This window comes from Oncorhynchus mykiss, chromosome 19, assembly GCF_013265735.2.
Source record: "Oncorhynchus mykiss isolate Arlee chromosome 19, USDA_OmykA_1.1, whole genome shotgun sequence".
NCBI classification, from domain to species: domain Eukaryota; kingdom Metazoa; phylum Chordata; class Actinopteri; order Salmoniformes; family Salmonidae; genus Oncorhynchus; species Oncorhynchus mykiss.
The window spans coordinates 37,736,171-37,749,736 of NC_048583.1; the positions used below are offsets into that span (position 1 = coordinate 37,736,171).

Genomic DNA, 13,566 nt, shown 5'->3' on the forward strand with positions numbered 1-13,566 from the left:
GTGATGCAGAGTCCACTCGGGAGGCCCCCACATTATCTTTCCTACATACTTAATATCTGGTTTTAGTCGTTTAAGTTATTGTTTGGACATAGGTGGCATGAAAAAACTGAAAAGGCAGAAAAAACCCAGACTTTCATACAGTTAGTAAGAGCAAGAGAGATGGTGTGTCTTGTCACTGTGTCTCTTACCTCCCAGCAGTTTGGACTGACAGTTGACAAATTCTGGCTTGCTCTGAGAGCTGTAGCGCTGGCAGGTGTGGTGGAGGATCTGGATAAAGGTGCACTTTTCGCCGGCCGAGCCAGCCACCCACTGGTCAAAGGCATTGTCAAATGCCAAGTCAAACTCTGGACAGTCCTTATAGAGAGAGATACAGAAACAGAGCAAGAGAGATAGAGAACAAGCATGACCCAGGCAGTAGGTGTTGATATGGGATTTGCCCTAATGAAATGGGTCAGGTCATGTCGTCAGGAACCTCAGCCCTCGGCAGGGAGGTTCAGTGAACTGTAAACTCACTTTGTTGGGGTCACAGCCGTTGACCTGTCTCAGCTGGTCGATGGTCCACATTGACCTCTTGGCGAAGGACGATGAACCTGGGAACTGCTTCACCTTGGTGATGGACACATGGGAAGGCTTCTTATTAGTCACTGGGGAGAAGAAATGAAGTAACATTTAGTTCAAAACTAAAATAAATGATCTGTTAACAATAGTAAGGGATTCAACTTAAATTGAACAAAGTTAGATGCCAAATGTTCATATAATGAAGGTGCTTTGTTTTGAACAGAGTGAATGTGAGAACACACTACGGTCACCACAAGCAATGAGAGTGACAAGCTTCCTCCATAGCAGCTGTGTTCAGGAATACAGAGGTCATTGGTGCCAAAAACAACATAGGCTTATCAGCAAAAGCAACAGAAAATAAAAAAGCAAATTTTTCCTGAGAGACAGCCTGGCCTAATGTTGACCGGACCTCCCTGTGGCCGGGCTTTAGACATTATAGTTATCCAGTCAAAATATACCTAGTATTCTTTAATTTACTTCCAATGGGAGCTATCGTCTTTAACCCAACCACACAGTGTCTGACAGTACGATAATGTGCAGTGTGACAAAGAAAATAAAAGTTGACATCGTTGGTCTTGTCAGAGTCTGGGGTTATGGCACCTTTTACACTTCACCAGATGCAACTCGCACAAAAGAAAAGCACCCCGTTTGTATTGATAAAAATGATGCATTGCTTCCAGTCCTCTGTCGACTAAATCTAAGTGGATATCAAGAACGGCTAAAGCCTTGTGGTAGATAATCTACTCTCAGTATCTGGAGGAAGAGGGAAAGTATAAATCAACACGTGTGGTTGAGCCAAAGAGGAGCACTCATATTAGTGAGTATGGCCTGAGGCCTACTGTAGTATCTAGTATCCACATCCTGCCCTGTGACATCACCAGAATATCACCACACCTCCCTGCAGCCCAGACTCTTTCCATGGATCAAAGCTCTGTGTTTACAGATCATCCTGTTCAGGGTTCCGTCATGTGTCAGAACCACTGCATGCGTGCACAGCTGGATCCAGGCACGCCAATATCTTTTGGAAGGGCCAACGTGCTCCTGTGTTGTTTCTGCTGGCTCAAATACCAGGCCACTGTTTCTGCAGTTGTGTCTTTCTGGATAGACAGATAGGCCTTGTGTAGGTCACTCATATTCTGTTCCGAGTTTGGTTTCCAAAACACAGTCCCATCTGGGCAGGTTGTTATCAGTTACCGACATGTTTTTGAGGCCTAGTGTCCGACCAAGCCCTTCTCCTGTTTTTCACATTGTCTTTTTAATAACATAGGTAGGGCTAGATCCCTGTCTGTTTTTTGCATCATCCTGTTTGTTGTGATTGTATCTCTTTGGCGAGGGGAGATGTTTGGATATATTGTACATTTATACAGCTGTATCTAACAGCGGAAGTTGTTGACTTTGATCTCAGGATGTGACAGTCAGGGGCTTGGTGTGAAGAGTCCCGTTTTCTACCTTAGCCGCGTGGTGCTTCTGGTAAGATCTACTCTGTTCATTTTGATATTACAGACTTCCAGTGAGCACTGGAAGCACTTTCTGTTTAACCAGTAAAATTACGCATCTACAAAGTGGAAATGGTTTCTTTAAATGGTTCTTCTTGACTAGCACGCCTACAGAGAACAGCAAGAACGAGTCAGTCAGCCATGACAGGAGGCATGAAGGGATCCGATGACCGCGACTCGTCAGTGAAGAGCACTTTTTGCCAGTCCTGTCAGGTCCAGTGACAGTGTGTTTGTGCCCATAGGCGACATTGTTGCCAGTGATGTCTGGTGAGGACCTGCCTTATGACAGGCCTACAAGCCCTCAGTCCAGCCAGTTGGGCAGTTGTTGCCATCCTGTACCCATCCCGCAGGTGCGATGTTCGGGTGTACCGATCCTGTGTAGGTGTTGTTACACGTGGTCTGCAACTGTGAGGACGATCAGCTGTCCATCCTGTCTCCCCGTAGCACTGTCTTAGGCGTCTCACAGTATGGAGATTTATTGCCCTGGACACATCTGCAGTCCTCATGCCTCCTTGCATCTTTCTGCTGGATTTTTTCAGAGTCAGTAGAAAGGCCTCTTTAGTGTCGTAAGTTTTCAAAACTGTGACCTTAATTGCCTACAATCTGTAAAGTGTTAATGTCTTTATGACTGTTCCACAGGTGCATGTTAAAACCCTTTGCAAAGAAGATCTGTGAAATTATTTGGATTTTTACAAATGATCTGAAAGACAGGGAAAGACAGGGTCCTGAAAAAGGGCCGTTTCTTTTTTTCCTCCTGAGTTTAGGTATTTGAAGTTGTCCACATATTCTAAGTCATAACCGTCCAGAGTAGTGATGCTAGACGGGCGGGCGGGTAGAGATCGGTTGAAGAGCATGCATTTAGCTTTGCTTGCATTTAAGAGCAGTTGGAGGCCACGGAAGGAGTGTTGTATGGCATTGAAGCTTGTCTGGAGGTTTGTAACACAGTGTCCAAAGATGGACCAGAAGTATACAGAATGGTGTCATCTGAGTAGAGGTGAATCAGAGAATAACCAGCAGCAAGAGCGACATCATTGATGTTTACAGAGAAAATAGTTGGTCCGAGAATTGAGCCCTGTGGCACCCCCATAGAGACTGCCAGAGGTCCGGACAACAGGCCCTCCGATTTGACACACTGAACTCTGTCTGAGAAGTAGTTGGTGAACCTGGCGAGGCAGTCATTTGAGAAACCAATGCTGTTTAGTCTGCTGATAAGAATGCAGTGATTGACAGAGTCGAAAGCCTTGGCCAGGTCGATGAATACGGCTGCACAGTATTGTCTTTTATCAATGGTTATGATATCGTTTAGGACCTTGAGTGTGGCTGAGGTGCACCCATGACCTGCTCGGAAACCAGATTGCGGAGAAGGTACGGTGGGATTCTAAATGGTAGGTGATCTGTTTGTTAACTTGGCTTTCAAAGACATTAGAAAGGCAGGGCAGAATAGATATGTCTGTAACATACAGTGCTGACAGCAAAGCAATTCTCCCAAAATGGATTAAACAGCCAAATGGTTCTACTGTACAGTGGTTCTACTGCAAGTTGGGAGAGGCGGTGGAGAAGGAGTGTCATCTACAAAATATCTGAGAGTGAGAGAGTAGACTACTCTGCTGAGACCATAATATTGAATTGCCATCATCCCAACCCCTTTGGCACAGATGCCAAATGAAAAGTGTGAGCTGCCTGCTGATCATAAGACAATACCAAACTGTATACAGAAATTAAGAGGCAGAAATAAATGGACCTGAAAGTAAAGTAAGAGCTCTATAGAATGAAATACTGTAGGCCTGGTTTTAAAGAATCACTTAGGAAGAGAGGCTGCGGTAAGATAAAATGTCGAACTTATGTCATCGCTCAAAATAACGGTGGGTGCAAATCAATAAAGTCATGGAGATTGACAACAAGAAGTGTTATGATTCTTCCCCTTTGGGACCGAACAGCCTTGACTAACAAATCCATCATTAGCATATTCCTCTGCTCAATGGGAAGGCAGCAAATTACAGGCTTCGTGGCGAGCTCGCTTTCAAAACAATCTGCTTGATGCCAGGATGGTGAATAACGGTTATGTAAAGCTTGGGGAAACAACGGGAGAAATGCATCTGAAATGATCCGTTACAGAAGTGAAGTAAAAATACACCAAGAACTGTTTGGGGAAGACATGTTTGTTTTGCTCTTTCGTTGGAGAAATATGATTGGCATTGTCTCAAGAAATAGGATGGGTTTCTCTGTTAGAGGACAAGGCTCATCAGTTAATGAGTGCTGAAATCTCAGGGCCACTCGGCTGTACTCTCAACACTCTGAATTAAACAAGCAGACATCTGAGCCGATCCAATCAGTTTCTTATGCTGCTGTTGACTCCTACCTTGTCTGAGTTTGTCTCCATGTTATTAGACAATTACTACATTCCATCAGAGACCTTGGCTCCAATGTCAGAGAAAGGATTGTGAGAAAACAAAGGTGTCCCTCTAAGGAAGTTCACACTGTAATCATGATTCTGTTTTCACTCACTCGAGACTCTAGGGTGTTCCAGTAGATAATGAACATTTGAGATAATGGTTAACATTATATGCAGTAAATGCCCGTTTCAAAGTAGAATTAAGAAGAAGCAACTCAGACATTCGTGTAAATCATTACTTGAAGTCAATGGCAGACTCTCAAAGACCTATCTGTACCATGAAGGAATGAGCATACGTACACACGCATGCATGCACACAGCCACGCCAGGAGGTTCTGAAACATGATTACCCCTCATGCCAGGGCCAGAGACCCCTTCAGAACTTAATATCACTTCACATTATAGGTGTGGACACTTCTGTAGCTCCGCATTTGTCCACCCTCTTTCCATAAAGCACTAAGGTGGATGGGAAAATAAAGCACTCATCAAGCTTGGAAGATGTAAGAGCTTTTTGACGTGCACCGTTTGACTCACTCTTCCTTTATATGATCAATTTCAAAGCTTTCTCCAGAACAGGTGGGTGAAACCCTGTTAAGAATTAAAATCCTTCAGTCAGATCTGTTCGGCCAGAGTGGCACCGTGGCGAGAGGGAGGGTTACCATGGCAATCTAATCTGCATGGTATGAAAACAACAACTGATTTCACAGGAGGGTGCCATCTGTAGCCGGTTAATTTAGGGCAGCGGTGTCACTCATTAGGCCCTGGGGGCCGCATTGGGTCCGGAGGGTCGATGTGTTATATTGCCTCCTGAGTGGCGCAGCGTTCTAAGGCACTGCATCACAGTGCTAAAGGTGTCAATACAGAGTGAGCCAAGGTCATCCGACAATAGACACTGATATCAAGGACATCCCTGTAGAGATTGCATGTTAAGGTAAATTCTGCAGAGAGTTTGGACTCATTCACTTGGCACGGACCCACGTTCTTGTAGGCTAGTTCACATGGTCCGCTATGATGTTTAAACAGAATGAAAAAGTGAAAGTTCAGAAACAGTGTGGTGAGTGTGGTCAAATTATTTTCAAAAAGCTCTATGGCCAATCACAGCTTTAAAGGTAGGGTAATGTTTCAAGACTCAAACAGCTATTTTGATTCCTTGGAAACCATGTATACAGAGGGATAAACAAACAAGCGAGCTGACTGGTTTCTGAGTCAGTGAAGAGGAGATGCCTTCACCATGCGCTAACTTGTTATTATAGTGCTGGAACGACCCATCTAACGCTGCTCTCTGTCTGGGCCTACTGCATCATTACTGGTCTATTTAAACCTGCCCCGCTCAGGCTGAACTGGAACACATTGTTACACTCCAACAGAGCCTGTCACTGTGACATGCGCTAGGCTAATACTGGCTAGACAGACCACAGCAGCCCACAACAATCCCGTCCACAGTCAATTCATGGGCTCAGGGACAAGGACCTGCTGTGTGGCCCATGTTAGTGCAGAGTGGAGGCCATGCCATGGCCAGACACTGTGGTAGTGTGGAGAGGACACACCATGGTACCTACCAACTGAGCAATGGAGCGCTGCTTGGTTCAATGCTGTGTGAGACTCAGTTAATCAATCACGCAGCTGATGCAGAAGACATCATTTATTTACACGTGGGAGAAACAGTAGAGAAGTGATTGTCTGTGTTGTCATGTGCATTCTCTTAAACAGTGAAATCTTTATCATACCAAAGACAATGTTGAAGAGGTTATTGTGCAAGCTCTGTCGGCTCAAATCAAATAAAGTTTGATGGGTCACATGCTTCGTAAACAGGTGTAGACTAACAGTGAAATGCTTACTTAAAGACCCTTCCCAACAATGAAGAGAAACAATTTGAAGTAATAGAAAAATATTAACAAGTAACAAATACACATTGAGTAATGATAACTTGGCTATATACACGGGGTACCAGTACTGAGTCGATGTGCATGGGTATGATGTAATTGAGGTAGATATGTACATATAGGTAGGGATAAAAGTAACTAAGCAACAGAATAGATAATATATAGTAGCAGCAGCATATGTGATGACTCAAAAGAATTAGTGCAAAAACGGTCAATGCAGATAGTTAAAGGGATAATCCACCCCGAACCACTAATTCCTATTATTACCCATGTTAAATAACACTAAAAGTGAAAACATTTTGTTGTAATAACAAGAAACATGGGAAAATCATTTAAGGAAATCCATTGCATCTCAAGTCTACTACAAAACTCACAATGCAATGTTCTCCATCTCCCTGGGCTGGCTGGTTAGCTAAGTAGCTAGCTACAAAACATAACTACTAACAATCACACCAAACTCACAATCATACCAAACTCAATATCAACATGTGAAGTAGCTAGCTAGCTGTAAAATCGCCTAAACATACTGCGCTGTCAATTTAGGAGTCTCTCACAGAGTTCAACTTGCAGCTTGTCTCTGCCACTGAGCTATAAATGGCGTCTCTGCCCAGAGCAAGAGCAGCATTATGTTGCTTTCCCACAGAGCTAATTTTGAGATGGGAAACGTCATAAGAATCGGATTGTGTGACGATTAGCTTAGCAACCGAGTGATGCGGCATGACACGTGAATGCAATTGGTCGACAGTCAGTTGGGTGGGGCATTTTCCCATTAATTGACCAATGGGATTCCTATCTCCTTCTTTCTGTAATATATCTGTTTCCTACAGACACGGTGCATTACAACATGGTACTTGAAGGAGAAACGGTCGTTAATAATTTGGTAGACTGTTTAGACTGAGCACATTATGCGAAATCTGTACTTTGTCATGACGATATAAACAGATGGATGTGTTATAGACAAGTATGGCCATACCATCTATTGGCGATCTAGTGTATGTCATTGTTTTAAAAGCGTTATGAAATGTGATGTGAATCTCCAGTGACAAGAATTGTATACCAATTCCTACACAATTTACTATTTTACCCACTGATAGAACATAGGCTTTCACCAAATTGACAGGAGTATCATGATTTTTATTTCTGGGGGTGGAAAATACCTTTAAACCAAATAGCTACCTGTACTAACTGTTTAGCACTTTTATGGCTTGGGGATAGAAGCTGTTCAAAGTCCTGTTAGTTCCAGAGTTGGTGCATCGGTATCGCTTGCCGTGTGGTAGCAGAGAGAACCGCCTATGACTTGGGTGGCTGGAGTCTTTGAAAATGTATGGCCTTCCTCTGACACCGCCTGGTATAGAGATCCTGAATGGCAGAGAGCTCGGTCCCAGTGATGAACTGGGCCGTACTAACTATCTTCTATAGTGTCTTGCAGTCAGATAGTACGCGGTGATGCAGCCAGTCAAGATGTTGTCAATGGTCCAGCTGTATAACTTTGAGGATCCAAGGGCCAAATCTTTTCAGCCTCCTGAGGGGGAAGAGTCGTTGTTGTGCCTTCTCCCCAACTGTGTTAGTGTGTGGGGACCATAATTCCTTAGTGATGTTGACACCGAGGAACTTGTTCACAAACCGCTCCACTACAGCCCCCTCAGTTCCCTGTAGTCCATCAGCTTCTTTGTCTTGCTGATGTTGAGGGAGAGGTTGTTGTGCTGTCACACAATTTATGGACAGAGTTTGAATACATGAAACTCCTGTTCTTTGAGAGTTTACACCCTTCCATTTTTATATCTCAATGACAGGAACAAATCCCAGGCAGGTTTTTTTTTAATGGATTGTAGATATTTTTAATCTCCCTTTAATCCCATATTCAGAGAGTATTTTCATAATATGAAAGGGTCTTTGCTGTGGAGGGGAAAAGAACAGTCTGATCCATGAAAAATGGAGATTAACTGACAGAAGCCGACCAAAATTCATTTTCATCTGCCGACAGTAACACTTCCCTTTGTAATTTAAATCAGGGACACATCACTACCCAGAACACAGTATTTGTGCATTCTGAAAAGAGATACAATTATTCTCTGCTTCAATATTTGATCAGCTCCAACTATCTGGGTGGACAAGGTGAAATAAAACCCTTTGAAACAGGACACTGGAGAGAGAAAAAGTTATTCATGTCAGTTTGACAGTTGGATGGAGAAATAGGGATACCATTTTCTTTCCAGTCACTTTTTCCAGGTGTTTTTAGCCATGTTTGAATATATTTTGAATTTAACGTCTCATTACCTTCAAGCACAACATCAATTCCGCTGTGATGCAAATGGCTCTGAGTGTGTAGCATATGCATGGGGTAACCTAATGATCATTACTATGACAACACCACAAAATGAGGATGGATTGTCAGAGCATGTTTACTAGAACTGTGTGAGAAGTTAGATAGGCTGATGTTACTCCCAACATTGGGAGTAATTCAACGTATTTTAAAGACTACTACACAAGAGACTTGCATTTTTTTATTAGCATTAAATGGTCAGAGGCTTTTGGATAATTAAAAAATATGTTCTACCTAGTGCTGGGAGGGGGAGGGGGTTGTTTATTAAACAGCTAATTGACCAACATTGGTTCAATTACTTCAATTATTTTTAGTTACTTTTTTTTGTGAGCCCAATGAGGCATTTCTTTAGCTCTGCAACATCCTTAAGCAGACAAGCCTAGCTAAATAGTAGTAATACACAAGTTTTTTTATTTTATTTTACCTTTATTTAACTAGGCAAGTCAGTTAAGAACAAATTCTTATTTTCAATGACGGCCTACCCCGGTCAAACCCAGACGACGCTGGGCCAATTGTGCGCCGCCCTATGGTACTCCCAATCACGGCCGGATGTGATACTGCCTGGATTCGAACCAGGGACTGTAGTGACGCCTCTTGCGCTGAGATGCAGTGCCTTAGACCGCTGTGTCACTCGGGAGCCAGCCCATTACTCTTCCATGTTCTGAAGGTAATTTATTCTGTCCTTGTGATGCTGAATGTTTTACACCCTAATGAGCTATTTAAAATAAAGCTCCTCTTGCCTTCAGTCACTTCTGTAATACATTCCATCTAAAACACTCGGCAATAGACCGCTAAATCGGGCGGTAGGATGCCTTATTAAAACAGGAAGGTCCCTACATGTATTACTGGGAGTACAGCAATTTATTGAAAGATGTGGAAGTTAATTTGTCTGGATTCTGCTGACAGTTTGTAATAGTGCCAGGGAGATGTTGCTGATTAGTGGTTAAATGAGAGATGAAGAGGATGGGAGTCAGTACGCTGTTCCCCACAGACACATGAGTGATGAGAAGATTTGACAACAGACATAACGGCTATAATGAGGGTCGTTTGGAAGAGCAACGTTATTGTGAGAGAGAAGGTAAAGAGTGAGTAAGAGAGAGAGTGAGAGATATTTTCTTATGATCGACATATCAGGTCAAAGATATTGAGAACACTATTCTGAATGGTGTAACTGCATAGAGTACAAGAAGGGTTTCAGAGTTGTAGCCAGTTAGAGAGGAAAGGGACATTCAGAAGAAGTGGGATGAAGTCACAATCTCTCTGGAAGAGAGCGAGTCATGTTTCTGAAAATAAAGACAAAACAATGACAAGCCATAAAAATTATTCAGATGCAAATACACACAGAGTTCAGGATTTATGACCGACATGTGGCAAGTCAACAGGTCAGACAGGAATTACAGGAATTACATACAGCAATAATGGAGATGTTAGGAAGAGGAAACCAGGAACACATTCATCACCAAATACAGGGGAAATAAAATACTTCCAGCCTCCATATAGTGGCATCTTATTCCTTCCCTTCTCATTTCTCCTACCGGTCAAGGGGAAATGGAGAGGGTGTGCTGTGAGGCCCTGACTACACACTCTGAGCCCCTCTGCACGTTTACCACACTGAGCTCTGTTAATAACATAGGACATTCTCCAGCCCATTCAGCCTGGGCCCTGCTGTGCACATACTAAGAATTCCTCAGGAGCCGGGGCTGGAGGAGTAAGAGAAGTCTTTAATTACACAGGGGCAGAGACCTGGTACCTGCCAAGGGGCTTCTCTCCTATTGACTATGTGGTGGAGTGGGCCTGGCCTGCTCTGCTATCTGATGTCCTCAATGGGGTTTTCTACAGTTGAAGTCGGAAGTTTACATACACCTTAGCCCAAGTACATTTGAACTCAGTTTTTCACAATTCCTGACATTTAATCCCTGTGATCTTAGGATCACCACTTTATTTTAAGAATGTGAAATGTCAGAAAGTAGAGTGATTTCTTTCATCACGTTCGCAGTGGGTCAGAAGTTTATATACACTCAATTAGTATTTGGTAGCATTGCCTTTAAATTGTTTAACTTGGGTCAAACGTTTTGGATAGCCTTCCACAAGCTTCCCACAATAAGTTGGGTGAATTGTGGCCCATTCCTTCTGACAGAGCTGGTGTAACTGAGTCAGGTTTGTAGACCTCCTTGCTCACACTCACGCTTTTTCAGTTCTGCTCACAAATTTTCTATAGGATTGAGGTCAGGGCTTTGTGATGGCCACTCCAATAGCTTTTTTATGGCCTACACCACCCGATGTCACAGGAAGGACATAAAGATCATCAAGGACATCAACCACCCGAGCCACTGCCTGTTCACCCCGCTATCATCCAGAAGGCGAGGTCAGTACAGGTGCATCAAAGCTGGGACTGAGAGACTGAAAAACAGCTTCTATCTCAAGGCCATCAGACTGTTAAACAGCCACCACTAACATTGAGTGGCTGCTGCCAACACACTGACACTGACTCAACTCCAGCCACTTTAATAATGGGAATTGATGGGAAATGATGTAAATATATCACTAGCCACTTTAAACAATGCTACCTTATATAATGTTACTTACCCTACATTATTCATCTCATATGCATACGTATATACTGTACTCTATATCATCGACTGTATCCTTATGTAATACATGTATCACTAGCCACTTTAACTATGCCACTTTGTTTACATACTCATCTCATATGTATATGCTGTACTCGATACCATCTACTGTATCTGCCTATGCTGCTCTGTACCATCACTCATTCATATATCCTTATGTACATATTCTTTATCCCCTCACACTGTGTACAATACAGTAGTTTTGGAATTGTTAGTTAGATTACTTGTTGGTTATTACTGCATTGTCGGAACTAGAAGCACAAGCATTTCGCTACACTCGCATTAACATCTGCTAACCATGTGTATGTGACAAATAAAATTTGATTTGATTTGAAGCAGTGGCTTCTTCCTTGCTGAGCGGCCTTTCAGGTTATGTTGATATAGGACTCATTTTATGGTGGAAAGATACTTCTGTACCTGTTTCCTCCAGCATCTTCACAAGGGCCTTTGCTGCTGTTCTGGGATTGATTTGCACTTTTCGCACCAAACTACGTTCATCTCTAGGAGACAGAAAACGTCTCCTTCCTGAGCAGTATGACGGCTGCGTGGTCCCATGGTGTTTATATTTGCGTACTATTGTTTGTGCAGAAGAAGGTACCTTCAGGCATTTGGAAATGGCTCCCAAGGAAGGACCAGACTTGGAGGTCTACAATTGTTTTTCCTGAGGTCTTGGCTGATTTCTTTTGATTTTCCCATGATGTCAAGCAAAGAGGCACTGAGTTTTAAGGTAGACCTTGAAATACATCAACAAGTACACCTCCAATTGACTCAAATGATGATCAGAAGCTTCTAAGGCCATGACATAATTTTCTGGAATCTTCCAAGTGGTTTAAAGGCACAATCAACTTGGTGTATGTAAACTTCTGACCCACTGGAATTGTGATACAGTGAATTATAAGTTAAATAATCTGTCTGTAAACAATTCTTGGAAAATGACTCATGCACAAAATAGATGTCCTAACAGACTTGCCAAAACCATAGTTTGTTATCAAGAAATTTGTGGAGTGGTTGAAAAACGAGTTAATGACTCCAACCTAAGTGTATGTAAACTTCTGACTTCAACTGTATGTTAGCACAGCTGAAAACTTGTACTGATTAAAGTTCTGACTTCAACTGTAATTGCAGAAGGGTTTTCTAAATGATAAATTAGCCTTTTTAAAATTCTAAACTTGCCATTGGAACACAGAAGTGATGGTTGCTGATAATGGGCCTCTGTACACTGATGTAGATATTCCATTTATTTATTTTTAAAATCATCCGTTTCCAGCTACAATAGTCATTTACAACATTAACAATGTCTACACTGTATTTCTGCAATGTGTCGGAGGAAACACCGCGCCTGCACTGCACCCGGCCTGCCACAAGAGTCGCTAGTGCGCGATGAGACAACAATATCCCTACCGGCCAAACCCTCCTGAACCCGGACGACGCTAGGCCAATTGTGCATTGCCCCACGGACCTCCCGGTCACGGCCGGCTGCGACAGAGCCTGGGTGCAAACCCAGAGTCTCTGGTGGCACAGCTAGCACTGCCCTAGACCACTGCACCACCTGCGAGGCCCTACAAGGACATTTCTAAAGTGACCCCAAACTTTTGAAGGGTGGTGTACATTTAGGAAAATTGCACATTAATTAATTGGCAACAGCCTCTATATCCTCCCACCTATCCATTTCCTGTCTCAGGTAGCCCACAAAAGTCAGCATGGATAGAACATAAGAATTGACAAATATTTGCCATATTCTAATAAATCTCATGTGCCAACATATGGCCACAGTCTGTGGTGTTACTGAACTCCTGTAGATCTGGGAAGGGATCACTGCCGCTACCTCACTTTCCAACCAAGGTGCACGAATTGAGGAGGAAACAGATTCAGCAACACTTGAAGGACAAATGGAATTAAATACAAAAAAAGCTTCTTTATTGTAGAGCGTAGAAACGCCGCATTTTGGCCTTCAGGGTCTTCTAAAGTAATTGGATGGAGAGTAATTGTATCTGAAATAATTGGATGGTGAAACTTGCATCCAGCCAAGGTGGCCAACCAGAAAAGCAAGAAGAAAACATTATTTAGCGGAAAAATAGATTTAGCAAGAAGTAGGCATTTAGAATGAAATGTGGAGTCGAGCTTTATGGTTACGTGATGACATCACATGCCGTATAGAGTACCTTCAAATGTATTCTGCAATTAACATTTATTTGAAAAACACATTTTCCATAATTTGGTTGCAATAAAGTTCCACAAGATAAAATGTTAATCTTCAGAACATTTCTCCAAAAGCTGCCATTTC

At 42.8% G+C, this 13,566-nt stretch overlaps 1 protein-coding gene across 7 annotated transcripts in view; it reads right to left on the reverse strand.

Annotated features, from left to right (window-relative positions):
• Window positions 1–13,566, reverse strand: part of stxbp6 (syntaxin binding protein 6 (amisyn)) — a 159,829-nt gene that overhangs the window by 74,739 nt on the left and 71,524 nt on the right. For all 7 annotated transcript variants that reach the window (XR_005037709.1, XR_005037710.1, XM_036954740.1 and 4 more), the window contains exons 3-4: window positions 514–644; window positions 189–354 (exon numbers count right to left, since the gene is read on the reverse strand). Coding sequence is in view for 5 of the 7 variants with exons in the window: in XM_036954740.1 (XP_036810635.1) it covers window positions 189–354; window positions 514–644 (297 nt within the window). In the remaining 2 variants the exon portion in view is untranslated. The remainder of the gene's footprint in view (window positions 1–188; window positions 355–513; window positions 645–13,566) is intronic.